The 26,320-nt window shown below is 43.2% G+C and overlaps 2 protein-coding genes across 6 annotated transcripts in view; one reads left to right on the top strand and one right to left on the bottom strand.

Annotated features, from left to right (window-relative positions):
• Positions 1-504: 504 nt before the first annotated feature.
• RTN4IP1 (reticulon 4 interacting protein 1) lies at positions 505-21,619 on the bottom strand. Of its 5 annotated transcripts, none has more exons than XM_089530658.1 (11): positions 21,350-21,619; positions 20,168-20,461; positions 19,382-19,533; positions 18,651-18,719; positions 17,614-17,738; positions 15,942-15,990; positions 13,918-14,054; positions 12,024-12,207; positions 11,805-11,897; positions 1,086-1,103; positions 505-638 (listed from the first exon to the last, which is right to left on the bottom strand). In XM_089530658.1, the coding sequence occupies exons 2-11, from the start codon at positions 20,451-20,453 to the stop codon at positions 522-524; spliced, it is 1,230 nt and encodes a 409-aa protein (XP_089386784.1). In that variant the 5' UTR covers positions 20,454-20,461; positions 21,350-21,619; the 3' UTR covers positions 505-521. The 5 variants fall into 5 exon arrangements, 4 of the variants coding, with proteins under 4 accessions (XP_089386784.1, XP_089386785.1, XP_089386781.1 ...); XM_089530659.1 differs by lacking the exon at positions 21,350-21,619 and adding an exon at positions 20,805-21,018; XR_016281765.1 differs by lacking the exons at positions 1,086-1,103; positions 21,350-21,619 and adding an exon at positions 2,802-2,882 and having other exon boundaries at positions 20,168-20,798.
• Positions 21,453-26,320, top strand: part of QRSL1 (glutaminyl-tRNA amidotransferase subunit QRSL1) — a 25,274-nt gene continuing 20,406 nt past the window's right edge. Inside the window, exon 1 of the mRNA XM_089530654.1 lies at positions 21,453-21,572. Within this exon, the coding sequence (XP_089386780.1) occupies positions 21,549-21,572 (24 nt within the window). The 5' untranslated portion in view covers positions 21,453-21,548. The remainder of the gene's footprint in view (positions 21,573-26,320) is intronic.

The following is a 26,320-nucleotide window of genomic DNA, read 5'->3' as shown; positions in this document are numbered from 1 at the left end:
CAAGATATGGTAAGGGAATATGGGCTGTACGTTTTTAATTCTTCCCCCCCACCCAAACAATAGCCCAATTCAGACAAAGAAAATGGCCAGTGGGGAAATGGTCATGCCATATTACCATATCTCTCCCCAATGTAATCCATCCCAGCATAGCTGTCTGCAAAGGAAAGGCCTGCACATGCATATCCATGGGACTTCTGAAAACTGATGTGCTCTCTGTGTGGATACCAGGGCATGGAGTGATATCCTGATCCCAAAAGGAATGGGACTGTGAACTCAACTGCTCCTCAACATTCATTAGGGCTAGAGCTGAAAAAGATTTTGACAAAACCATCCTTTCCCTCTTTGGATGACTCTCAAAACTAATATAAAAACCTTTCCGTATAACATTTGCATGTTGCTGAAGTAACAGACATTTATATTCTGAATACCTTTAGTACACCAAGAGTCCAAGGAACTAAGAAGTTACTTCAACTGTCAAATAAGACTAAAGAATCTTCACAGAAATCAGAATATAAATGTAATTATTTTTTATTAGTTAAACTGATCACTGTTTTTCCACGTGCATGCCCTTCTTCCATCTTCCAGAAGGCCTTGGGAACATCAGCAAATGAGAAAACTTGATCAATAACTGGATGTATCTACACAAAAGAAAAATACATACTGTTATTATAGTGGATTTTATCTACAACAGTAGAGATTTATGCAGCTGATAAGTTTTCCGAATGCTTTCAGAGGGTCTACAATTAGTAGCACATACAGTGCGCCCTTTGTTTATGTGGGGGATCCATTCCGGACTGCCCCATGTAAAACAACGCCTATGCTTGAGACCCATTTAAATGAATGGGGCTAGCGCATGCGGTGGCGTGATGGCGCGGCGGCACATGCGCACCATGGGTGCATGCACCATTCGTCCCTCTGGGACTCACTGTCCCTTCCTCCCCACGCAGCTTTCAGCATATGCCGAAAGCCGCGTAAAGCAGGCCCACATATGACGCGGGCACACTGTATTATTACTATTAATATTTATTTATAAAGCACTGTAGATTTACAGAGGGCTGTAAATATAAACAATTAAAATAAAAGACCTGCTGGTGATGTACAATCTACAAAGGACAATAGAGATGAATACATATATTAAATTGCAAGCAATTAAAGGTTAAAAACAGCATAGGCTAACAATTATGTAGGGCCTGGGAACGCTTCCCTAAACAGGATTGTTTGCAACTCAGCTTTGAAATTGGTTAAAAAGGTAATGGACAGTGCTTGTGCGGGAAGGAGGTTCCACAAGTAGGGGGCAACGAGTGAAAAGGTGCGGATCTGAGCCAAAGAAGTGGAAATCCTTGGCTGGGTCCCTTCCTGTTTCATATATACTGTGACATAACTGAAAAACCAACATTGTGCATACTCTCAATGGTACCTGCAACATTCTAAGCAGTGTTTCCATCAAAGGCTGCGTTTACAGATCAATATTTTTCTAACATTATTGGACCAAGGGTCACCCAATAAGCACTAGGGATCTGAGTCTGGGTTTAATGCCATCTCCCTGTCTCCTCCTGCATACTGGATCACAAATGTTACCCTTGTGTAAATACATACTTGAAAATTACAACTCTTTTAATAAATTTCCATCAATCACTATAGTGAGGAGAAGCTTCCTAAATGCTACCCAAGACTACTGTTTGAAAGGCTTCACACTCAGTCCAGCAGGGACCCCTTCCCATTTGACTCCTCCTCCAGAATGAATAGGATTAAGTGCAGCAACGTTGTAGTTTTCAGAGGTAGAACTCTTAAGAAGCAAAATTGGCATACCAAGCACAAACTACGCCCCATCAGCTTGGCTGGGACCAAACTCCTGCTCAATGCCTCCCTCCCCAAATTGTCCACACAGAGCAACTAGGGTTTTGAAAAGCCTTTTTTAAAGCGGAACTACAGCAGGCAAGAGGAGATTAAACCCTTCTGTCTCTAGCAGTAATATCCCCCCCCCCATCACTACACATTCTGTGAGGCTATTGGGCTATTTAAAAAGTAAGCCTGAGGGCAGGGAAATGTCTAATTAACAATTTGTAAGCTGCTTTGATAGCCTTTTGGCCAAAGAGCGGTAAATAAATAAATAAATAAATAAATAAATAAATAATAACGGGAGCTTTAAAAAAAACCCACTTAACTGCCACAAGGGAGAGGGGTCAAGAGATCACCCAGTTCATGGGTCAGTGGGGCCCCACACATGGTTTATAATACAAACAAACAAGCTTCATTTATATACTGCTTCATACCACCTAAGCAGTGTAAACTAATTTGCCCCCAATAATCTGGGTACTCATTTTAGCGACCTCAGAAGGATGCAAGCCTGAGTCAAGCGTGAGCCCTTTTTCTGGTCTTGAACTCGCAACCTTGTGGTTTTGAGTGAGTGGCTGCACTACAGGCATTTAACCACTGCACACGCGCGCGCGCACACACACACACACACACCGTAAAATAGCTTACAAAAACATCCTCAGGCACTGAATGTGAAGAGAAAGGGACTGCAGCAGCTCCCTCCAGCTGAAAATGGCTGAGATCCTCCATCACCAAGCACAGCAAAAGAACTATGCTATAACTCCCCTCTTATCACCCCCAGGGCTCACTATTTTGCTGTAGTATCCACCACCTCCACCACCACCACCACCCCAAAAAGACATTCAGTGGCTGATGGAAAGCAAGGGGATTGGAGAATGGCCAACTATTTCTCCATAGCCAGATGCAGAATGGTGACCATCCACTCTGCAGTTGCCTGCTGGGACATAGCCAGATTCATCACTCACTCTCCATCAAGTAGTAAAATTGCCATGGGGGATGAGCTGTCACAACAAAGTGGTGCGTCCCGGGGGGAGGTGTTTTGGTCACTGTGAAAGAAGGAAGAGAATACCAGCATCCATAAAGGGCCAGAAAAAAAGGGGGGATACAGTTGGCCCTCCTTATACGCGGATTTGCCATGTGCGGATTTGAGCATACATGCATGGCAAATCCGGAAGTTCTCCCCAATAGTGGCGCACGTGCATGCGCACCGCCATTGGGGACAACTTCCCTCCCCTCCCCTCTTCTCCCCCCAACTCTTTCCTTCCCTCGCTCCCTCCCTCCTCACTTACCTTTTCTTCACTGGTGCCACGTCACTGCTGGTGCCGCCGCCGCCTCCGCCGCCTCAGCCGTAGCAGGGGGGAAGGCCGGGTGGGGGTTTCGGAGGCCAAGAAGCCTCCAGCCTGCCACCCGGCCCTTCTGTGGCGGAGGCAGTGGAGGACCAGCACCAGAGGCCTCTTCGGCCTCCTCTCCGCCGCCACCAGCACCTCTGCATCAAGGTGCTGGCCCCTGCATCGAGGTGCTGGCGGCAGCAGCAGAGAGGAGGCCAAAGAGGTCCCAGGCGCTAGTCCTCCTCCTCCTCCTCCTCCTCCTCTCCGCCACCATTGCCGGGGGAAAGGCCGGGTGCTGCTCCTGGAGGCCAAAAGGCCTGCAGGCTGCACCCGGCTCTTTCGCAGTGGCGGCGGCAAAGAGGACGAGGCCTGGCTTCGTCCTCGCCGCCGCCGCCACCGCGAAAGAGCCGGGTGCAGCCTGCAGGCCTCTTGGCCTCCAAGCTGCCTCCGGCCCTTTAAGAGCAGCAAAGGCAAGGAGGACCAGGCTTGCCCTCGCCCTCCTCGTCCCCGCCGCTGAGGAAGAAGGGCCGGGGGCAGCCCCCGGCCGTTTAAAAGCAGTGGAGGCGAGGAGGACCAGGCTTCCTTGCCTCCGCTGCTTTTAAAGGGCCAGGGGCAGCTTGGAGGCCAAAAGGCCTGCAGGCTGCACCCGGCTCTTTTGCGGCGGCGGCGGCAGCAGCAAGGAGGCCTCTGGTGCTGGTCCTCCGCCGCCTCAGCCTCCTCTCCGCCGCTACAGCCAGGGGAAAGGCCGGGTGCTGCTCCTGGAGGCCTCCAGGAGCAGCACCCAGCCTTTCCCCTGGCAATGGCAGCGGAGAGGAGGAGGAGGACGACGAACGCCTGAGGCCTCTTCGGCCTCCTCTCTGCCGCTACAGCCAGGGGAAAGGCCGGGTGCTGCTCCTGGAGGCCTCCAGGAGCAGCACCCAGTCTTTCCCCCGGCAATGGCGGCGGAGAGGAGGAGGAGGAGGACGAGCGCCTGGGGCCTCTTTGGCCTCCTGTCCGCCACCGCCGCCAGCACCTCAATGCAGGGCCCGAGTGGCGGACTGGAGGCCAAGAGGCCTCCAGCCCACCACCCAGCCCTTGCACAGAGGTGCTGGTGGCGGCGGAGAGGAGGCCGAAGAGGCCTCTGGGGCTGGTCCTCCGCTGCCGCTGCCGCTGCCACTGCAGAAGGGCCGGGTAGCAGGCTGGAGGCTTCCTGGCCTCCAAAACCCCCACCCGGCCTTCCCCCCTGCTATGGCCGAGGCGGCGGCAGCAGCGGCACCAGCAGTGACGCAGCACCAGCGAAGAAAAGGTAAGTGAGGAAGGAGGGAGGGAGGGAGGGAGGGAGGGAAGGAAAGAGTTGGGGGGAGGGTAGGGGAGGGAAGTTGGGGACAAGGGGACTTGAGCATACGCGGATTTTGGTATACGCAGGGGGGTCCGGAACGGATCCCCCGCATATACCAAGGGCCGACTGACTGTACATACATACGTATACATGAGATTTCATAGAATCAATAGAATCACAGAGTTACAAAAGACCTCAAGGGCCATCCAGTCCAACACCCTGCCATGAAGGAAATCACAATCAAAGCATTCCCAGCAGATGGCCATCCAGCCTCTGTTTAAAAACTTCTAAAGAAAGAGACTCCACCACACTCTAAGGCAACATAGCCCACTGTTGAATAGCTCTTACCAACAGGATATTCCACCTAATGTTAAGGTGGAATCTCTTTTCCTGTAGTTTGACTCCACTGCTCTGGATCCTAATCTCTAGAGCAGGAGAAAACTAGCTTGCTCCATCTTTAATAGGGCATCCTTCAAAACTTTAAACATATAACTTCTTAACCTTCTCTTCTCCAAGCTAAACATACCCAGCTCCCCAAGTCTGTACTCATAGGGCACAGTTTCCAGACCCTTCACCATTTTGATCACCCTCCTCTGGACACATTCCAGCTTCTCAACATCCTGTTTGAACTGTGGTGCCCAGAACTAAGCATGAGGCCTAAGCCCAACTAAAGCAGAATAGAGTGGCACTATTACTTCCCTCAATTTAGACCAGTGGTCCCCAAACTGTGCCCTTTAAGGGATTTTGGACTTCAGCTCCCAGAATCTCAGATTACCAGCCAACATGGCTGAAGCTTCTGGGAGCTGAAGTCCAAAATCTCTTAAAAGGCACAGTTTGGAGACCACTGATCTAGACACTATACTTCTATCGATGCAGCCTAGAATTGCATTGGCTTTTTTAGCTGCTTCATCACACTTGCCTATGTCATTAGCAGGATGTCAGCCACTGTGTGCAATGATCCATCTCTTTCAAGTCTTAGGCCTGATACAGATGGGCAAAAAGCACCATCCTGAGGCCAATTTAAAGGCTTGGGAGAGCAAAGCATCTCCACGGTCCCGAGCCCTACCAAGCTCTCCTGGCATTATTTTTGTTTCAGACAGCATGCACACCGATGACGTGCATTGTGCGCCACATCCAAACGGTGCAGCACACAATGGACATCACCACGCCACTCCAGGGTATCAATGGAGCCTTGGAAGCGGCAGGAAAAAAAGCCGTGTTTCACAGCTCCTTTTTCTGAGCGCATCGTTGGCGCAATGTGTGGTCACCACGGCAACAATGTGGGGGATAAAGGGGTGGCTTCTGTCTGCCCCTTCCCCCCCCATCTGTCCAGCCCCATACTTTCCAAGGGTCTTACACACTTGTGCACCAGTCAAGATCCCATCTTGCACAAAAGAACTCTATGCACATGCATCATGAGGCACTTAAGGCTCCATCACAATCTCCAGTGCGCAGCTGTTGAGGAGACATAATCAGAGCCAAGAGGTTTGTCCCTGGCATTTCTTTTTATTGTGTGATTTGGTCCTCACCATTTATACACAACAATCCCACTCAAGCTTCAGAGCTTCAGATAAACAATATCTCTAACATCCAAACGGTCCCTAAGTCTTCAGTCTCCAATCAAAAGTACTCTATACATTAACTTAATATTTCATGTACTCTCTGCAGAGGAGTCAGGGCATTCACTCTTTAGAAATAATAAACATGTAAAATGTTAAACTGTAAATACTGTCCAAGAAGAAAAACCTACAACTTTGCTTGATGAAGACCACACTGCCATACCACACACATAGTAGTGTGTGCATGTGCATGTGTAAAAATACATTTAAAAAATAAGTTATGGTTCCTAGGATAAATCCATTGGGGGCAAACATTCACTATTCTGTGAAACCTACAGCACCAATTTAACTTGAGATCATTTTAAGAACCAAATTTTAGGAGGCCACTGTAAAATACAGGTACTCCGACCCAGCTATACTGTTCCAGGTCCAATGGCATCACTGGCCCTCAGCAACCAAGGGAAGTGACATGAATGGTAAAACTGATGATCACAGCTATCTGGCACATTAAACACTTTATCTGGCCAGCTGATCCGGATTCATTGTCTCAATAAACCTGAAAAGGGCTGACCGTGTACCCAGTACAATATGCCATTCAGTGTTTACTGCAAACAACCTGACAAAGACAAATATTTCTTCCTGTGCTTACAGCCGGTCAAGTCAGCAAATGGTGACATGACAGTGAGTGGAGATTAAACCAAACAATGAAAACACTTATCTGTTTACAACTACACATCAGCCCCCTGGCCAAAGAACAGTTGTTTGTTCAGAGGAGAGAGATTAAAATGATGACTTCTGTGCAGAGAAAGGATTACATACACCAATACAGAACTGCTAGTCTGAAAGAAAAAAAGCATATTGAGCCAGGGTTCCAGCCAGACATATCTTTCAGTTGTCTACTCTTGGTAATGGTGACCTATGAACCAACATCCAATATACCAATAGCAAATTCAGTTCTCTAGTGTGGATTCTTTTGTAGCCAAAACATCCTCATCCATACACAGGGAGCAGGCAACACTTTGGGTTGTCAGTAGTACCCCCCTCGCCCCCCCAAAAAAACTTTCTTTTTGAAAAAGAAACCTAAGAAGAGAGATGAAAAAGAGTTCCTTGAAGACTTAGCATATTCTCCAGTGACAGCATACTTATAGATTGACTTCTGGGGAGATGTGAAGAGAACTAGAAACCAGATGGTAAATAAAAAGTATCCTGGAAAAGGGCAAAGCTAGCAGGAATCGTGAACAAAAAGCATGGCATACTATAAAATTTTCTTCTGAATCCCACTTATACAGTGGGCCCTTGCATCTGCTGGATTTTGGTTCCAGGACCTTCCATGGCTCCTCCCTCCATAACTGTCATCTTCTGGCCTGTGAGGGAGAGAATAGGCTGGCCCAGCTCCATCAGGGCTAGCCTGAAGAAAGAGGCTCCTCCCTCCATAACTGTCATCTTTCGGCCTGTGAGGGAGAGAATAGGCTGGCCCAGCTCCATCAGGGCTAGCCTGAAGAAGAAGAGCCCTCCCTCCGGTCCATCTGCCTTGGTCCAGGCCTCAGAGGGAGAGAAGAATGCTGGACCTGATCCCCCCCTCACCATTCCCTTCTCCTTTTGTGTCGTGTCTTTTTAGATTGTAAGCCTGAGGGCAGGGAACCGTCTATTATCCCCTCTGTTGTAAGCCGCCCGGATTCCCAGTGATTGGGCGGCATATAAATAAATCCTATTATTATTATTATTATACCAACACCCCTGGATGCTCAAGTCCCATTAAATACAATAGCATACTAAAATGGTGTACCTTATACAAAATGGCAAAATAAGGGCTTGGCTTTTGGAATTTAAATTTTATTTGAATATTTTCAACTGCTGGATGGTTGAATCCGTGGATGAAAAATCTGTAGATATGGAGGGTTGGTTGCATATTCTAACAGCAAACCTAACTGCTATGAAGCTTTTTTTTTTTTTTGGGGGGGGGGGGATATTTAGGAAGTTGAGAGAAAATCCAAGGGAGGAAGAAAAAGAAACGAAATAGCCAAGGACTGTGCCTGCTTGGTGGCTACAGAATGTAGAGAAGAATGGAAGGCAATATCCTGAAATATCTAGTTGTCTGGCACTCCAAATGCTCCAGACTGCAACACTGTTTAAAACCCCACATGTTTCTCTTAATTTCTGTCATGGCCTCAAAGAACTGGGGAGAGAACTGGGTAGTGGGTGACAAAGCAAAAAGCATAAAATAACCTGTGGATTTAAATGTAAGGTACTGTACTTAAGGCGGAAAACTGAAATGCACAGATATAGGATGGGGGACACCTGGCGGAATGTGACTACATGTGAAAGGGATCTCGGAGTCCAAGCAGACCACAAGTTAAACATGAGTCAATAGTGTGATGTGGCAGCTAAAAAAGCCAACACAATTTTAGGCTGCATCAATAAAAGTATAGTGTCTACATCAAGAGAAGTAATAGTGCCACTCTATTCTGCTTTGGTCAGGCCCTACCTGGAATATTGTGTCCAGTTCTGACACTTACTTTCTCTGACACTTACTTTCAGTATCTGGCCCATGGCATGGAAATGCATTTACAGCTGCAATGAGCCCCTCACAATGAGAAGGCTCTGTTCTCTATAAAATAAGTTACAGGGGGGATGCAGAGACTGTTGGCTGAGACTTTCCTGGCTGTTCAGCATTTGTCTCATTATTTTTATTTGATCACTGCTGTTTGAATGACCACTGCTTGGATGAATAAGCAGTGGCGGCTGGTATCACAGCTGTATTTTTATGCTGCCCATAGTCAAGAGACATCTTGTCTTTTATGTACCAGGGCACTTTATTTCAGTTTGCCTTAATGGGCATCATTGCTTGCCTCACTTTGTCGCTAGATTTATTATTCCTGTGCAGTTCAAATTGCAATGACTGCCCCTTTCCCAGATCCCTAAAGTCAGCACCAAATTCACACTGAACTCATTGCTGGGACAAGCTGACTGCTGCAGAATACATACTAAGCATGCATCTGTTCACCACACAAAGTAAAAATGAAGCTTATGAAAGTGTCCATTTGTTATACTATACAACACAAAATGCTCCAATTCCAGAAAAAGAAATGGCTCTCAGTTAACATTCAATTGCATCAGAATGGGGGAAGGTCACAACAAAGAGCAGCTGCCTCACCTCTTACAATACAGTCACAATTTACCACCCTAAATACCGTATGCTGCAAACAGCTTACATTGCAATGAGTGAAGAGATTTTTCAATGATATTTGGGAACATCAGAAAATTGAACAGGATTTTTGCCATCCACAGTTTGTATGGACAAGATGGGTAGATGTCATATTTGTTGTTCTTTAAGGCACAGCTATGGAGTATGAGTTGGCAGAAATGGGCCAACTCTGATTTCAAAATAAAAAGGCTGAGTCTCCCTTATCCGAAAGGCTTGGGACCAGAAGTGTTTTGGATTTTGGGATTTTTCAGATTTTAGAATGCTTGCATATACATAACAAGGTACTTGGAGATGGGGCCCAAGTCTAAAAATGAAATTCATTTATGTTTTGTATACTGAGTTTTATATACAATATTTTTACTAATTTTCTACATCAAACAAAGTTTGTGTGCATTGAACCACCAGAAAGCAAAGATGTCACTATCTCAGCTACCCATGTGGACAATTTGGATTTTGGAATAATTTGGATTTTGGAATTCCATATAAGGAAGACTCATAAGGGAGACCTGTATAACAATATATGGTAAATATATTATTTTATACTTTTATTTTGCCTTTTAAAAAGATTATTAAATGCTTAGTTTGTTGCATATTTACTTACACAGGAATTTAGGAAAGTTTACTTGTTCAGGAATATTAATCAAATATATATATTTTATGTATTGTCAAACACAAGTAGCCTGATTATTCATGTGGTGGTGATGCTTTGTGCTAACCTTATGCTACCATTTTACTACAGTATATTTATTACTAATTAATATGCGTTTCTCATTTATGACAGTTGGAGAGTAGAAAAATTAAGGTGCTGGAGTTAGAGTTGGAGTTAATGGTTTGGCATACTGACTATACAGACCTGCTTTTAAACTCTTTGTTGTTAGACTGAAGGACAATTTTTGTACTGTCCTATTTAATTTGCACTTCCTTCAAGTGTAACTTTAACAAACTACAAAGACAAAATGGAACAGTGTACATGTATATAAAATAAAAATGAATAGTTCAGGATTGTGTACAGACATCTTTCTATGAGATCTAAGCTCAGAAGAGAAACATAAGAGCCTCTGACTTTAAGACCTGCCCTCTGTAAACACAGAGGGCTAAAGGGTAAGCAAACAATTCTACCCTCTTTGCTAATCTTGTGACAAAAGAAATCCCAGGCTATCCACAAACACCTGAAGGATGTTCTCAATAGTATTAGCATTCACCTGTTCGTAATCTTACGCAGATGTCTCAAAGCCACACCCTTCATCTATTGCCTATACAAAGGCAACTCAAGATCTTCCACAGCACAAAGTAAATTTCCCAGCAGTGTCAAATGGCTGTGAAACAATGTTTCTGGGTTCACTATAGCTTAAGGAGACTTTCCTAGGTTGCCTAAAAGAGGCCATTAATGTCAAACGAAGGGGCATCTTGCTGTTACTAAGAGTACTCCTGGGTTATTCCCTACCACCACCATTTGCTGCAGGGCAAAATTAAGTTTTGATTTTCAAAGAGTAAGGTATGTTAGAAGAACAGCTCTACCCTGCCATGCAGCCAAAAACACTGAAAAGAGCAATATACAGTGCGCCCGCATCATATGCAAGTGCCTTTTATGCGGCTTCCAGCTTATGCTAGAAGACCTGCGCCATTCAATGAATGGTGCCTGCGCCCGCAGCACTCACAATGCCATGCCGTTGTGTGTACGAGCCCCATTATTCTCAATGGGACTCGAGCATAGGCGGAACTTGTCTTATGGGGCAGGCTCCGGAACAGATCCCCACATAAGGCAAGGGACCACCGTATGTAATATGCTATGCTGGTGTCACATAGAAGGGGAAATGATTCCCAGCAGATCCTTGCTTTGAATCATGTTTTATAGTGAATCATGAATTATAGTATTTTAACTTGGACTGTTTTAGATTTGTAAGCCGTCTTGAGTCCCTGTACTGGGAGGAAGGCAGGATATAAATAAACATAAGAAAACATAATAAGAAAAGATAATAATGCTTCTGTCATCATCTTACTATAGGGTTTTTCAAATCCATGGGGGATTGTAACATTGGCTTGCTTTACTAGAACGAAGTAATTATTGCCATTAAATAATGTATATGGTTTTAAAAAGAACCATAATAATCTTAAGAACTTATGATTCTTAATCGTCTTAGTTATTACAATTATTATTCCAAATTATTCATCATCACCACCACCTGATCTAGAGAGACTGAACCAAGGCAGATACCTTAACAATTATGGCTACAATAGTCTCCTTTTCTAAACCAATTTGTGTATCGGCTTCCATAATGTGTGCTTCATTTCTCTCTATGACCATCATCTGTGTTCATAGATTTTAAAGAATTAAGGGCCAACAGGCACAGGAAAGACTACAAACATCGTGTCTTCTTGTAAGCTGATTGACTGCATTAGGAAAAAAAACCACATACACACACCCCAATTAGGAAATATAACAGCTGAACAGCTTTTTTGTGCCTCCTAAAGAAGTTATATGTGAAAAATGTTCTGATTAATGCAGCTTATGTTTCAGCATTCAGTGATAAGTAAAATTATTAGCAATTCAGACATACCTTTCCTGAATCAACAAGATCGGCAATTTCATCCAGATAAGGACCACTTGGTGTGAAAAATGCCCACCGGTAATGGATCCCTTTACAAAGATGCTATACCAAAAGCAAACACATATACAGCATGGATAAAATTGGCATGTAGGTAAAAAGCACAAGTTTCTCAAATTAGTAGAAAGTGATATACAAACAAAGCTTTAAAAATTGGGTCTCCTAACATACCTTTACAGCTTTTGCGCCAATGGTCACTCCAGTCTGCAGCATGCCATCAGCCACCCCAAGCCTGTCCACATTCACTAGGAAGGGTGTTACCAATGAGACATATGTGGCCCCTGACCATTTCTTAAGGAGATCAGGCGCCCATTTTTCAGTGGATCCACCAATATTATCTAGGATGAAATCAAACCTAGAGGGGAAAAATGTACAAAAACACTTTTAAAAGAAATACAGGCAAACAAAATAAGCTGGGTGTATCCAAAGCACAGAGAAATGCGAGAATGCAACCTCCAAAATTAACTGCAAATATAACATAAAATGTTCATACAGTAGAAGAACATTGCCTCTAGAACAATAGCACAGCCTAGACCACAGAATGGAAACAGCCCATGGCTGCAATATCAACCAGAGCTGGTGTGTGAAGGCAATGCAGACCTACCAACTAAAGTTAACATGATATATGGAATGGGTATATTGTGGGCCCTCAAGTCATTTCTGACTTATGGTGACCCTCAGGAGCCCTGGTGGTGCAGTGGTTAAATGCCAGTACTGCAGCCACTCACTCACAAACTACAAGGTTGTGAATTCAATCCCAGCCTGGCATCCTTCTGAGGTCGCTAAAATGAGTACCCAGTTGGTTGGGGGCAATAAACTTACAGTTGTAAACTGCTTAGACTGCTTAGTGCAGTATCACGCAGTATATAAATGAAGCTGCTATTGCTAAGGTTGACTTATCATGGGATTTTCTTGGCAAGATTTGTTCAGGGGTTTGCCATTGCCTTCCCCTGAGGCTGAGAGCATGTGACTTGCCCAAGGTCGCTTCGTGGGTTTCATGGCCTAGCAGGAATCAAACCCTCCAGAGTCCAGCTCTGAAACTATTACGCCACGCTGGTTCTATGATTTATGGTATATGATATATGAAACCAGGCAAGAAAATGCCTAACATCACTCTTATGGACATCAGACTGGTGCCTGATCATGGGAACATTATTCACACCACTGAAGGTGTGGAGGATTGTGGAGAGCAGCTCCTATGAGACAGTACTGAGAGCATGACTTTCTGGCCCAAGCTCACTGATGCACTCCCCCCAGGAGCTCATGAAAAGGGTTCTACTACCAAGGGCATTTCTCTCCAGCTTCCCCAGTAAAAAGGGTCACTGGAATGACAGCTTGTACTCTCACTGGATGTCCTTTGAGGTCTCTTCCAGCTCTATGATTCTATGGTGCATTGCTTTCTCCTGCAGGTTGTGGATGGTATCAGAACAGGATATGAAACAGGAGTATACTCTAGGCTCTTTCTATATGACAGCAATATCTGGGTCACTGGAGGGAGGGGACACAGGATACCAACTTGTGCTCTTATTTTATGCCCAGCTATCTCTCTTTCAACAGAAAGGTGCCCCTAGAACCAAGCCTAAGCCATGCCACCCACAATATTCCAAGTTTGCATTTGACCCCACAAGCAGCCTAGACAGAGCCAGTTGTAAGAGTGAGCATGACTTACTTCCCAGCATAGAGGAAGGGAACCAATTTTGTTGTCTACCATGGTAATTCCATGGGTTTGCTGGGTTCTAAAACAAGGCCACTGCACACAGCTGATCTGGCAAACACTGGGAATTGCTGCATAATAGTGGGGGGAGAGTCATGGTCTGGCAATGATCCCTGCAAAGGCTTCCCAATGTACTGAAGCTCAGCTTGACAGAAGACTACCAGTTTTTCCTGCTCCTCCTATTTGTGCCAAAAGAATATCTGTGATATCCCCCCCCTGGAAAAAGAATGTAGATGGGAATTGCTTTAATGCCATGGGAATTGTGACAACTTCAAGCATGTGAGCTAGCAATCAAGATGGATGTCAGGGGGGCTGTAATCTCACACAAGCATAATGGGCATCAATACGTACAATGGTAGTGTTTTCAATTGCTCTTCTATACTTCCAGATTTATAATCAACCACTTCATCAGCTCCAAGGCGTTTCACCAATTTACTAGCATCCTCAGAACAAACTGCTGTCACGTGAGCACCCCAGGCTTTTCCTAACTGAAAGGAAAGGCACATGCCAAAAAAGATTCAAAGAGCAACTACTAAGATGTGGTTCTTATACACTCCATACAATTATACTGTATGTTTTTATTCATTTCACATTTGAATTGCATTTGTACTATTTAATTGTAAGCCACCCAAGTCCCATTCAACAGAGAAATGTGGGGGATATAAATAATAAATATCTCATGTTTGGATTCTGCATCAATGGGAGTTTTTCAAGATGGAATAACCTCACGGTAGTTTGTAACATTTCAGTATTGTGACTAGGAATATTCATTTATCAAGAAACATCCATCCAATGCAGTCCAATTCAAATTGCAGCTTGTCGGATGCCTTCAAAAAGCCAAAAAGATGAAAGCAAAACAACAGCCCTAACCCCATTTGTTTTCCAGCAACAAGGTAAACTGTCTTTGAACATGAATGTTCCATTTAGCTATCATGACCATATGGGTTCTAATAGGCCTATTCTTCATTAATTTCTAACCCTTTTTAAAAAAATCATCTGAGCGAGCGATTGACCACATTGGCTCCCAGGACATTTCTAAGTTCAGTTCAAAGACGTATCTGGCCTACAACAGGATGCCTGACAATGTGTGTATCTCTACATGTGGCTGTCCTTACCATGACATTCTCATCTCAGCGTTTATCCCTCATTCAAGCTATGGCAGGCAGCCACTGGAAAAAGAGTCTTCTTAAGGATGACGCCCTGTCTGTGGCATGCTTTCCACAGAGATTTGCCTTAACCATTATCCTGGTATTATTTTGGTAGCAGCCTCTCACAATGATTTTCATTAAATTTGGTCTGTTTAATCTTGGCTGGACTTTGTCTGTGAGGTTTTCATGCTGTGTAAGTTTATTTTTAATTTCTACATTTTTGATTTTTTTTATTATAGTTGTAAAATGTATAAACTGCCCTAGAAGTGTTATGGACAGACGTGGCAAAAAAACCACAAATTATCTACAGTAACTCACTTATATGGTCTTTGCACACAAACATGGTGTGCCTGCTATTGATTTCTTCTCAACTTGTTTATTACACATATTGTGATAATGAGGTAACTTCTCCCTATATATACCTGTGCAAAGATTGTGATCTTATGTGTGATCCTCCTCTGTGTCCTTCCATGGAGTCAATATGGAGTGAGTGAACATGGAGAAGGCCTTCTCAGATGTGGCATTCCAATTGTGGAGTGTCCTATCTTTGGAGGCCTATTTGGTACCCACACTATCTTGACTTCAACACCAAGTAAAACACAACTGCTTATTAAAGCCTTTAGCCACTGAAGTTTTTACTTCAAAATGTCTATGTATACAGATTTAAATTTTAAAATTTTAAAATTGTTTTGAACTTGCTAAAGTGCTTAATATGTTTTAATGTATTAGAATTAGTATTGTTTTAATCTGCCTAAATTGATTTTCTTCATACATTGTCCTAGACTTCATGAATAACAATAAATAATTGTCCAAAGCCAGACAGGCTTCCTTGTTCTTTTGACGTATTGCAGTGATTAACATCTTAAGTACACTAAATTTACATGGCAGTTTTCTAAATAAGCATACATTCTTTTAGCAAGTTTTACTTCAGCCCAGCAAGAGAAGGTAGTATTATCACTGGCAGCCTATGGGCCAAGTAGGAAGGTCCCACTTCCGCCTCCACCCTCACTTGGATCATGGGCCAAATCTGGTGGTGATTTCTCGAAGGGTGGCCTGGAACCTAAAGGCTAAAGTGAGACCTGACTGAATGCTTCAGGCCTCACAACCTCATGTCAAAATCACAGACAGGACAATCACAACCATCTTTGACTACAATAGGCTTTCCACTCTCTATCTGCCTCAGCAAAGGCTTCATACACATGTCTCAACATCTCAGCAAATATTTACCTGTATAGCAAAAGTTCCTACTCCACCAGATGCACCAAAGATCAATACTCTAGGAAGCAAAAAGATTCAGAGATCATTAATAGGTCAACACTCGTGTTTCTATAATCCAAATAAATTAAATTAATGAAGTCCATTTTGTCCAAATTTACATCTAAAACAGTCCTATTTAAGACAAGACAAGGCTAAAGCAAGCAAAATACAAACTAGAAATGGACCAAACCAAAATGCTAGAGCAAGATGGCAGCATCTGAACACTATTACAGCTAGACATCATATTCTTATATAATAAAAAATAATGAAGGCTGCCACATCTCTAACCCCAAAATCAATTATTTTGATTTTTTAAATCTCTGTCAGAACCAAACTAAAAGATCAGTCTGGTGACATAGAATGAAGCTTCCTTCAACCAAGCAACCCATCTACCTCAAATATACAGAGACATGTGCTAAGACTAGAAAAAAGTATTAGGGAAGCTGAAAAAGTAACAAAGTTTATCATTCAAGTTTGAATTCCCACTCACTGTTTCAACAGGAATTTCACTTTATATCACCCATACAACTGTAGTATGACAAGATTATGTTGCACTAAAAGGTCTATCTTCTAAAATATCTCTGTGCTAAAAGCAGAAGAGCAGGCCATAGATTATCACATGGGACTTGGCTGCAACTATCCCCGACAGGATAGACAAACATTTAACCCTCAATGACAGATCTTACCACACTTCCCCGAGGTCAGGCTCTAAACAGCCTGTAGGATTTTCCTGTTCTTGAAAAGCTACGGGATAAGCCCAGGTTGCATACGGGCTACCTATGGTTTGACTATGAGAGAGTGTGGTAAGATCCATCATTGAGGGTTAAATACACATCTATCCTGTTGGGGATTAGTTGTGTCCAAGTCCTGTGCGATAATTTCCATAGAAACTAGTATTTAAACTCAAGATAAATAAGCATTTTTACTAGCATGCCTTTCTTGCTCAAGAAAGGAACTAGTCAGCCTTCCTCTACCTTACAGCACAAGGTTAAGAATAAGGAACTGACATATTGTTAATTTATACTCTGTAACTTGGTCCTAGAAACTAGGACCAATAAAGAAAGCTCACAGCATAATCCTAGAGTGGCTTAATAGGGCAACCTGATCACACATGGCTGGTGCTGCCATAAATCAGTGAGCAAGTGTTGTGAAAATTTAGAAAGCAATGAAAACTGGACTTTAAATTTCAAAATGGCATGTTCTTGTGCCTGATACAATAGAATAGTTTAGCTAAGATCAATATAGAAGTTCTTTTATCAATACTTCATATGTGAAGTCTGATAAGCTTCACAATGCACAAACATCACCCACAGTCATTTATAAAACAGGAGACTTCTCTGTCTTGAAAAAGGGGAAGGGGGAATGTAGCAGCACCTTTAAGACTAATGGTTTTTATTTTAGCATGAACTTTTACTATCTCGAGTACATTCAATAGAAAGTTTGGGCCTGAACAGACAGGCCAAAATAAAGCTACTTTGGGTCACTTTGAAGGTATGCTCCAATCCCAGTCCTAAGGACGCATACATCATTTAAATAGCATACCTCCAAAGTGACCCAAAGCAGCTTTATTTTGGCCTGTCTATTTGGGCTCTTAGTCTCCCACTCCTTAAGAGAGGTTCCAATACTACAAGTGGCTACTTACCTTTTACTGCTACAATTATCCTTATTTAGCCCCCCAATCTGGTTCATTGCAGACCATGCTGTTAAACCAACATAAGGTAAGGAAGCAGCTTGAATATGACTGAGACATCTTGGTTTTCTAGAAACCTAAAAAAAAAAAGCAAGATAGGTACCTACCTAAGAAGGGGAAAGAGCTGTGTGGTATTCCAGGTTGTAAATGTTTTCCAAACTTCAACAGTTTAAGTTTATTGGCTTCTATCTGTTTGTCAATCAATCAATCAATCAATCAATCATCAAATACAAATTTCCTAATTCTTGTTGTTGTAGGCCTTCAAGTCATTTCCAATTTATGGTGACCCTAAGGCAAATCTATTGGGCGGGGGGCAGATGAGACACACAGTGAGTGTGACTCACTCAAGGCTATCCAGTGGGTTCTTATAATAGAGCTGGAATTTGAACATTTTTCTCCAGCATCGTATTTCAATGCTCAAACCACTACATGCAGACGTACTTCAAATCTGGTGACGCAGTGGTTAAATGCCTGTACTGCAGCCACTCACTCACGAACCATAAGGTTGTGAGTTCAATATCAGCCCAAGGGCTCAAGCTCGACTCAGGCTTGCATCCTTCCGAGGTCGCTAAAATGAGTACCCAATGTATTGGGGGCAATTAGCTTACACTTTGTAAACCGCTTAAGGAATACTTAAAGTGAACTGATAAGCGGTATAGAAATGTACTTGCTAATGCTATCTGTCAGCTAGAAGAGTGATGCACTGTGCTATTGTAGGCAACATACAACTACCTACTTCTCTACTTTTCTTCCTCTCTTCCAAAGTTAAATAAGGAGGGAGAGGGGAAGACATGAGAGAAAGAGACACATCAGCCTGTTATAGCATAGTACAAATTAGGGATATAATCACTTTGGAAATTATATGGCATCTCACACGACTTAAATTTCAAAATTTATATCATACACATTAAAGACTTCTAAAACATTTCCTTAATTTTGTGTGTACAGTATATTTATTTCATTTCAGAAGAAATGTTTTGTTTCATTACCTCATTTCCACTTGCTACAACAAACTCTGATAAAGTGCCTTGCTTCCAGGGTGGTATTGCTGCCCAGACCTAAAATCACAAAGAATTGTGTTAAAGCAGTAAGCAGTTATTCACCAAATAACACAATTTCTGAGGCTGCAAATGATGGTCTCTCTATGGCAAGGAGATATTAATAGCATGTGAGTTTTGCTTTATGGTACTATAAAATGTACAGCAGCAGTTCAGAAGATCTGGGAGCCATTTTTCACACACCCCGTGTACACACCATGTTGTGCCAGCCACTTTCAGCAAAACCAAGAAACCAGCTTCAAAAATTAGTGTGTGTTTTTTATTTTTGCTAAAGGAAGGTTGAGGCACCTTGGAGGCTTCTGGAAGTGCAAGTCTCCTTTTTTGGGGCAAGACCAAATTGAGTCAATGAAAAGACTGAGGTCCACAAAAGCAGTGCTGGGGTTGAATGCAATTTTTAGACCACATGAGTCACACTCCAGTGTGCAGGATGTTCAGTTTTTCCTATACTGGAAGACTTTATTAAAGCCTCCTCTGGGGGATGATTCTCTTACACCCACTGAACCAAATGAGTTTTAAGATTTCTAGATACAATTTGCAAGCTCTAGCTTGATAGTTGGTTAAAACAGCAAATGCAGGCTGAAGTTATTATGTTTTTACTGAGACTAAAGATTTCTCTATCTATTCAGAATAGCTTGTCTCTTCAGTTCTTGTCCTGACATTACCTCATCTCCAGGTTTGAAATAGGATACATCCAATCCACATTCCATCACAACCCCAGAAACATCCCGGCCGAGTGTCAGAGGAAATTCGCTGCCTGTAGTTTTGATCCTCAGTGGATCTCGCTTCAGTCTTAGAGCAGCAGCTCCATAACCATCTACCCAAAAACAAATGAAAAACACAAGACAGAGGATAAGCTTATTAGACTTACATTTAGATTTATAGACCAGCTTGTTCTCATGGTTTATCTATCTCTTATTCATCTACACAATCCTTCAGAAAATTGGATTTCCGTTATTTTTACTGTATGAATGGAAAATTGAGATTGAGAAAGCCACTGACTTAGAGGCTCAGCCAAAGAGACCAAAATGAAATATCCTATGTGCTTTTTTTTTTACATGCCAAACTCATTTACATCTTATGTATTGGAACTGTGTGATCCCAATGATGCAGCCTAAATGATGTCCACAGCAGCTCACAACACAACCACATTATCAGTGTGTCCAGAGGAGGGCAACCAAAATGGTGAAGGGTCTGGAAACCATGCCTTATGAAGAGAGACTCAGGGAGCTGGGTATGTTTAGCCTGGAGAAGTGTTCTTTTATTTGCGGTTTGTCCATACTCACAGGGGTCCTTCACCCCTAACCCCACTGTATTTTCCTTTCCTTCATCCTTTACAGCCTTTGCTAGACGCCATAGGTTTTACCCTCGAAATCCATAATTTTGGCCCCCAAACCTGCCCTTGGTTTATACATGAGGTCAACTTATAGTCGAATATATATGGTACTTACTTCTCATGCTAAGATCTATAGGATTTAAACTTGCAGCATGGACTTTAATAATAACTTCATTCGGGAAGTGTATTATAGGAAACATCATGTTGTCGGTGAACCGTAGGACATCATTTTTCCCGTAACGGTCGATCACCCACGACGGCATCGTTGTACGTCTCTGGCAGGAGAGGTGGAGGTTTCTGCACAGAGGTGGCAGCGGCTGGTTTAAGCCTTTTCCTCTTCCAGGGCGAACGACGTGAAAACCAGGCCTTCCGATGAAGAGACCGAACACTTTCCTGCACATTGTGTGTCCTTTGGGCAACATGGTCGCCATGATTATTATGAAGAGAGATATTAAACTGCTTTCACCACCCGCTCTTCAAAGGTCAGTGAATTCAAACACACTCTTTCCCACAAATCAGAACAAAGTGAATTTCCTGATCCCTGAAGAGGGAACGCTTTTAGCTTTGCTTATTTCCCCCCTCAGCTAAACATCTCTCATAGCATTTATCTTTACCAATTGAAAAATACGGGCAGTACTTATCAGTTAAATATTCACTGATTGAAATAATATGAGAAGACAGAGAAGGAAGACAAGGGTTTAAATGCTGTGTAATCGAAACTGCTCTTCAAATGTCAGTGAATTCAAACACACCTTTTCCCTCAAGTCAGTTTCATGATCTCTGAAGAGAGAACACTTTTAGCTTTGCTTCTTCTTTTTCCTGAGCTAAACGTCCCTCAAAACATATATTTTTACCGATTTAAAAATATGGGAAGTATTGATCAGTTAAATATTTATCAATTTAAAAATATGAGAATACAGGGAAACAAGGCAAGGGTTGGATTTTAAGGTTTGTATGGTTTTGTACAGCCTTTTCAATATATTTTAAATTTTAATGTGTAATCAAAACTGTTACAATTATATTATTATTATTATATTTGTTGCTCTTTTCCCAAAACTGGGCTTTTTTTGTTTGCTGAAAAAACTTTACATTACATTTATGTTGTTTTTAATTAGAACTGTTTTAAACTTCTGTAAGCCGCCTTGAGTCCCTATGCCAAGAGAAAGGCGGGATATAATAATAATGATGGTGATGATGATGATAATGATGCTTCCCCCAAAAGCCCCCCTCCTCCTCCCTCTGAGGTAAACCTTGCAAATAATAACAACAATCTCTCCCAGGTCTCCTTCAGACAAACCTTCTCCCTTTTTTTCCTGGAAGAGGACTCAGGGCCAATGGCAACGCGGGATCATTCCCCCTGAAACGTTTCAGCCAATCAGCGACGCCGATCTTAGGACGCGCTCTTCAAAATGGCGGCGCCCAGGGGCCCTTCCGTACGCTCCCGGTAGCTTCACTGGGGGCTTCGTGCGCGCCCTGAGGGGCCTTCCGTCCCGAGGATGTTGCGCGCGTCCATCAGAGAGGTGAGGAAGGACGTGATTGGCTGCTTCCCCTGCGGTGGGCGGGGCAGACCTCTCTCCCTTCACCTTCCTTTTGTCATCATGTCCCTTGGCCACTTTTGCAAACCTTTTTTTTCCTTTCAGCAGATTCGTTACAGCAGATATAAGGCTAATATAACACCACTGTTTTGTGGGTTGCGTCCATAAGGCAGTTTGGCACCGCTTTAATTCCCATGGCTCTGCGCTGTGGAACTCTGGGATTTGTAGTTTTGTCCTATTTAGCCTTCTCTGCCAGAGGGCTCTGGTGCCAGGGCATACTACAGATCCCAGGATTCCACAGCACCCCCTGGGTCACTTGGCCTGGGCTGCTGGCAGAGAAATTGACTCCAACTGGTTTATTATTGGTGTGCCTTGTTTATATAGAGCTGCTGTAGATTTACACAGCGCTGTGCATGCAAACACTAAAATGGATAAGCAAACCTGCAGCCCATGGCCTACAATCTAAGAAGTAATAGCATCATGCATATAAATAATACATAACAATACAGGAAAGGGTTTTTAATATAAACTGTTTCCAGTAGTTTATAATACAGTATCTACTTCCAGAGTTGTTAGTTACTGCTGCTGCTGTACCCTTTCAGGCCATTTCTGGCTTATTCTGAGGCGAACCTATCATGGGTTTTTCTTTGCAAGAATTGTTCAGAGGAGGTTTTGCTTTTGCCTTCCTCTGAGGCTGAGAGTGTGTGACTTGTCCAAGGTCATGCAGTGCGTTTCATGGCTGAGACGGGATTTGAACCCTGGTCTCCACAGTTGCGCTCTAATGACTACACCACACTGGCTCCGTTGGATTACTGCAGCTAAAAAAAGCCCTTGGCAGAACAAAGACTAACAAAGACAACATTTTTGTAGCGAGGAGATTCAATAAGATCCAATGTTGTGATCCTGAACCGAAGTTCACACGATGCTTGTTTATTTATTTATCTATGGTATTTATACCCCGCTCTTCAGCCCTAAAGGCTCTCAGAACAGCTTAGAGATAGTTATTCAGATGGTTCCCTGCCCTCAGGCTTACAGTCTAAAAAGACAGGACACAAAAGGAGAAGGGAATGGTGGTGGGGAAGGGGATCAAGTCCAGTGGTTCTTCTCTCCCTCAGAGGCCTGGACCAAGGCAGATGGACTCGAAGGAGGGCTCTCCTTCTTCCTTTAGGCCAGGCCTGATGGAGCTGGGCCTGCCTTTTCACTCCCTCTCAGGCCCATGCTTACCTGATCCAATCTCTCAGGCGCAATTTAACCCTGTTGAAGTCCACCCAACCTGGAGCACCGATTCAAAATGGATCCTCCATATCAATCAAATTCAATCATTTTCAGTTTTATTTGGTTTTTGTTCTGTCAATCAAATGATGCATGACTACGCACCACTTCCGTTGTCATAAGACTTCATCACATGGGGAAAATTGAGTGGGGGAAATCAGGGTTTTAAAGAGTCATTATCCTGGGAAAATGATGTCCCGGGAATGAAGGGAATAAAAGAGGGAATAGAGAAGGAGTGATCCTTTCCTCCTTCTCTTTCTCCTCAGCTTCCCAGCCTTTACATTCGAGTAGAGCCCAGGCTGTTGAGGGGGAAAAGAGGGAGCGATCTTTCCAAGCCAGTGTGGTGCAGCAGTTTGAAGGCTGGATTGGTACTCTGGAGACTAGTGTCTGAATCCCAGATCAGCCATATAAACCAAGCAGGTGACCTTGGGCTAGTCACACTCTCTCAGCCTCAGAGGATGGCCATGGTAAACCCCCTCTGAAGAAAGATGACTAGAAATCCCTTAGGGTTGCCATAAGTCGGAAACAACTTGAAGGTACACAGCAAGAAACAACACCAATCGCTGCCTCTCTCCTTTTCCTTTTCCAAATGCCAGTTCTCCTTCTCTCTCTCTTCCCCAGAACAGTTTTCCTTTGCAAAAGTAAGCACAGAAGGAAGGAAGGAAAGATGGACTAGCTGCCAAAAAGGAGATGAGGCACCAAAAATTTGGGGTATCCAAGAAAAATGGACATGGGAAAAGGATGGCAATGGCAAGCACCTCAGAGGATCCTTTGCCAAGAAACCCTGGGATGGGTTGGCCTTGGGGTCGCCATCCCCCTGTCAGCCTCAGAGGATGGTGATGGCAAGCCCCTCTGGAGAACCCTTGGTTCTTCAAACCCCCACCCCCACTGATAGAAATCTCCCCATACACACTCACACACACCTTTCTCATGCCGATGATGCCAGTATTTAAAGGTACTATCTACTGTAGCCATGTGCATAATCTGCCAAATTTTATTTTTAAAAAGGACACTGTCTAATAGGATGTTCTGAGAACCCCCTCCATGGCTATGGCAGGCAGGGAACGAGCAAATAGGTGGGCATGATCCTCCCCTGCACATTTACTCCTCCTTTCTGGATGCCCTGAATGTGATCGGGGAGCAAGTTCCCATTGGCTGCTCCCTTTTAAAATCTGGTGCTTTTGAAAAGACAAGGGGGGGGATCATTTCTGGGAAAAACCAGGTTAAGGGATATTTGCCCTGCCCCCCCTTGAATTCGGGTCAGAAAAAAACAGTGCAAGTGTAAATGATCTACTTTTAAACTGTTTTGCAAACTGGTTTGTAACGTAGTGTGAACAATCCTTAAGAAAACCAATGAAATCAGATAAAATTGCAATACAATATATCAGTGAACCATACCTAAAACATGTCAAGAGCTTTATTATTTTATTTATATTCCATTATTCAGTCTAAATTAGTTACTTTATTATAATAAAGAACTGTCTGTTATCCCCTCTATTGTAAACTGCTCGGATTCCCAGTGATTGGGCGGTATATAAATAAAACCTATTATTATTATTATTATTATTATTATTATTATTATTATTATTATTAGCTTTTTAAAAGAAAAGTGAGGCCATGCTGTTGTGGTGGTGTGCCTTCAAGTCATTTCGGACTTATGGCAACCTTAAGGCCCTCGGGGGATTTTCTGGACAAGATTTGTTCAGAGGTGGTTTACCTTTGCCTCTCTTGGATACTGAGAGAGTGTGACTTGCCTCTCTTGGAGGCTGAGAGAGTGTGACTGCCCACCATGGCAGCGTTTCCCTGTTTCTTTGGCGCAGCATGTCTAAATGATGTGCCACAGAAATGGCAGGTAGCTGCCCGCTGTCTGGTCAGGCGGGCAACGTGATGGCAGCATCGGGGTGGAGTTGAGGCGGTCAGTAGCCATGCCCCCATCCACCCTGATGCCGGCTCTTTATGCTGGTCTGCATGGCCTCTTAGGCAAAAGCAAACTGCTGCAACCTCTCCTAGTTTCCTCATTTATAATAGCTGCTGCCTCTTCTAGCTTGTGTCTTCTTCCACATTAATTAACATGAAACTTCTGGCAGAGGTCATCTTGAATTTGGAGTTATGCTGATGACACACAGTTTTACCCCACCTTTCTAGTCAATTTCAAGCAAACTGTTTCTGTAAAACAGGAACTGCTGTTAGTAATGGGCTGGATAAAGGTGAACAAATTGAAACTGAAAGACAGAGGTGCTCCTGGTCAGTCAGACAGCAGATCAAGGAATAAGGTTTCAGTTTGTGCTAGCTAGGGTTACACTCCCCCTGAAATCTTAAATTCACAGCTTGGATGTACTCCTTTACTCAGATCTGAGCCTGGATGCCCAGGTTTTGACTGTGGTAAGGGGTGCATTTGCACAGTTAAAACTATACCTGCGCAAAATAGCCATACCTGTTTTTTGAGAAGTCAGATCTGACTATGGTTATAACTGTATTGATTATATCCTGTTTGAACCACTGTTACATGCTCTATCTGAGGCTACTTCTGGAAACTGCTCTGAAACTTGTGCTGTCCTGACCACACTCTCATGTTGCTTGACCTCATATATTTTAGTTTTCATTCTTGAAATGTTGGAGGATATGTTTGCACTTAAGAGAATACAATCCTATGAATGCTTTCAGAACCATATTTCATACTAAGAAAGCATACTTCATCTATGTTTTGTGTAAAGTGCTTTCTGATTTATGGCAACCCTAAGGCAACCCTATCATGGGATTTTCTTGGCAAGATTTGTTCAGCCTCCCCTGAGGCTGACAGACTGTGAATTGCCCAAGGTCACCCATTGGGTTTTAATGACTGAGCAGGGAATCAAACCCTGGTCTCCAGAGTGATAATACAGCACCCAAACTACATGCCACACTGGAACATACATTACATTATACATTATCTCCTTGATTTTGTACTATAATCCTCAATGTACTAATAGTACATCTACCTTTGTATCTGTAACTGTAGGATTGGATGTGAGCCCTATGGGGTAGCAAAATATGCCAAATTTAAAGAACAGCATTTTGAACATAATCTGTTTCAGTGTTTCCCCAATCTGGTTCCCAATACAGTACAGATATATTAGGTTACAATTCCCAAGAAACCCAACAGGCATAGCCAATGGTCATGCTGGTTAGGGAGCATGGAAGTTACAGCCCAATAAACCTGGAAGGCCCAAGGTTAAAGAAGTCTGATCTTTTTAGATTCTTTTGTCTGTTGTTCTGGAATACCAAACAGCATCTATGAAATCTCTTGCAAGTTTAACTACTGGTTCAGTCTCTCTTATCCAGAATGTCAAAATGCAAAATACTCCAAAATCCAAAACTGTCCACATGGCTGACTGAGACAGTGACACCTTTGTTTTCTGATTATTCAGTTTTGTCTTTGACGCACAAAATTATTTTAAAATCTTGCATATAAAATTACCTTC

The sequence above is a fragment of the Sceloporus occidentalis genome, unplaced genomic scaffold (genome assembly GCF_023333645.1).
Source record: "Sceloporus occidentalis isolate IW3139 unplaced genomic scaffold, rSceOcc1.0.p SCAF_6, whole genome shotgun sequence".
NCBI classification, from domain to species: domain Eukaryota; kingdom Metazoa; phylum Chordata; class Lepidosauria; order Squamata; family Phrynosomatidae; genus Sceloporus; species Sceloporus occidentalis.
Note: the sequence above shows the minus strand (reverse complement) of the source record. Positions and strands in the feature narration are given on the sequence as shown.

Excerpts from the sequence above, each read along its gene's own strand:
- RTN4IP1 (XM_089530655.1), bottom strand. The coding sequence starts at position 20,483 with ATGGCGACCATGTTGCCCAAAGGACACACAATGTGCAGGAAAGTGTTC. Across the intron at positions 17,739-18,650 it reads TTGTAGCAAGTGGAAATGAG|GTTTCTAGAAAACCAAGATG; the intron begins GTAATGAAACAA and ends TTTTTTTTTTAG. Across the intron at positions 12,208-13,917 it reads CAATTGAAAACACTACCATT|GTTTGATTTCATCCTAGATA; the intron begins GTACGTATTGAT and ends TTTCCCCTCTAG.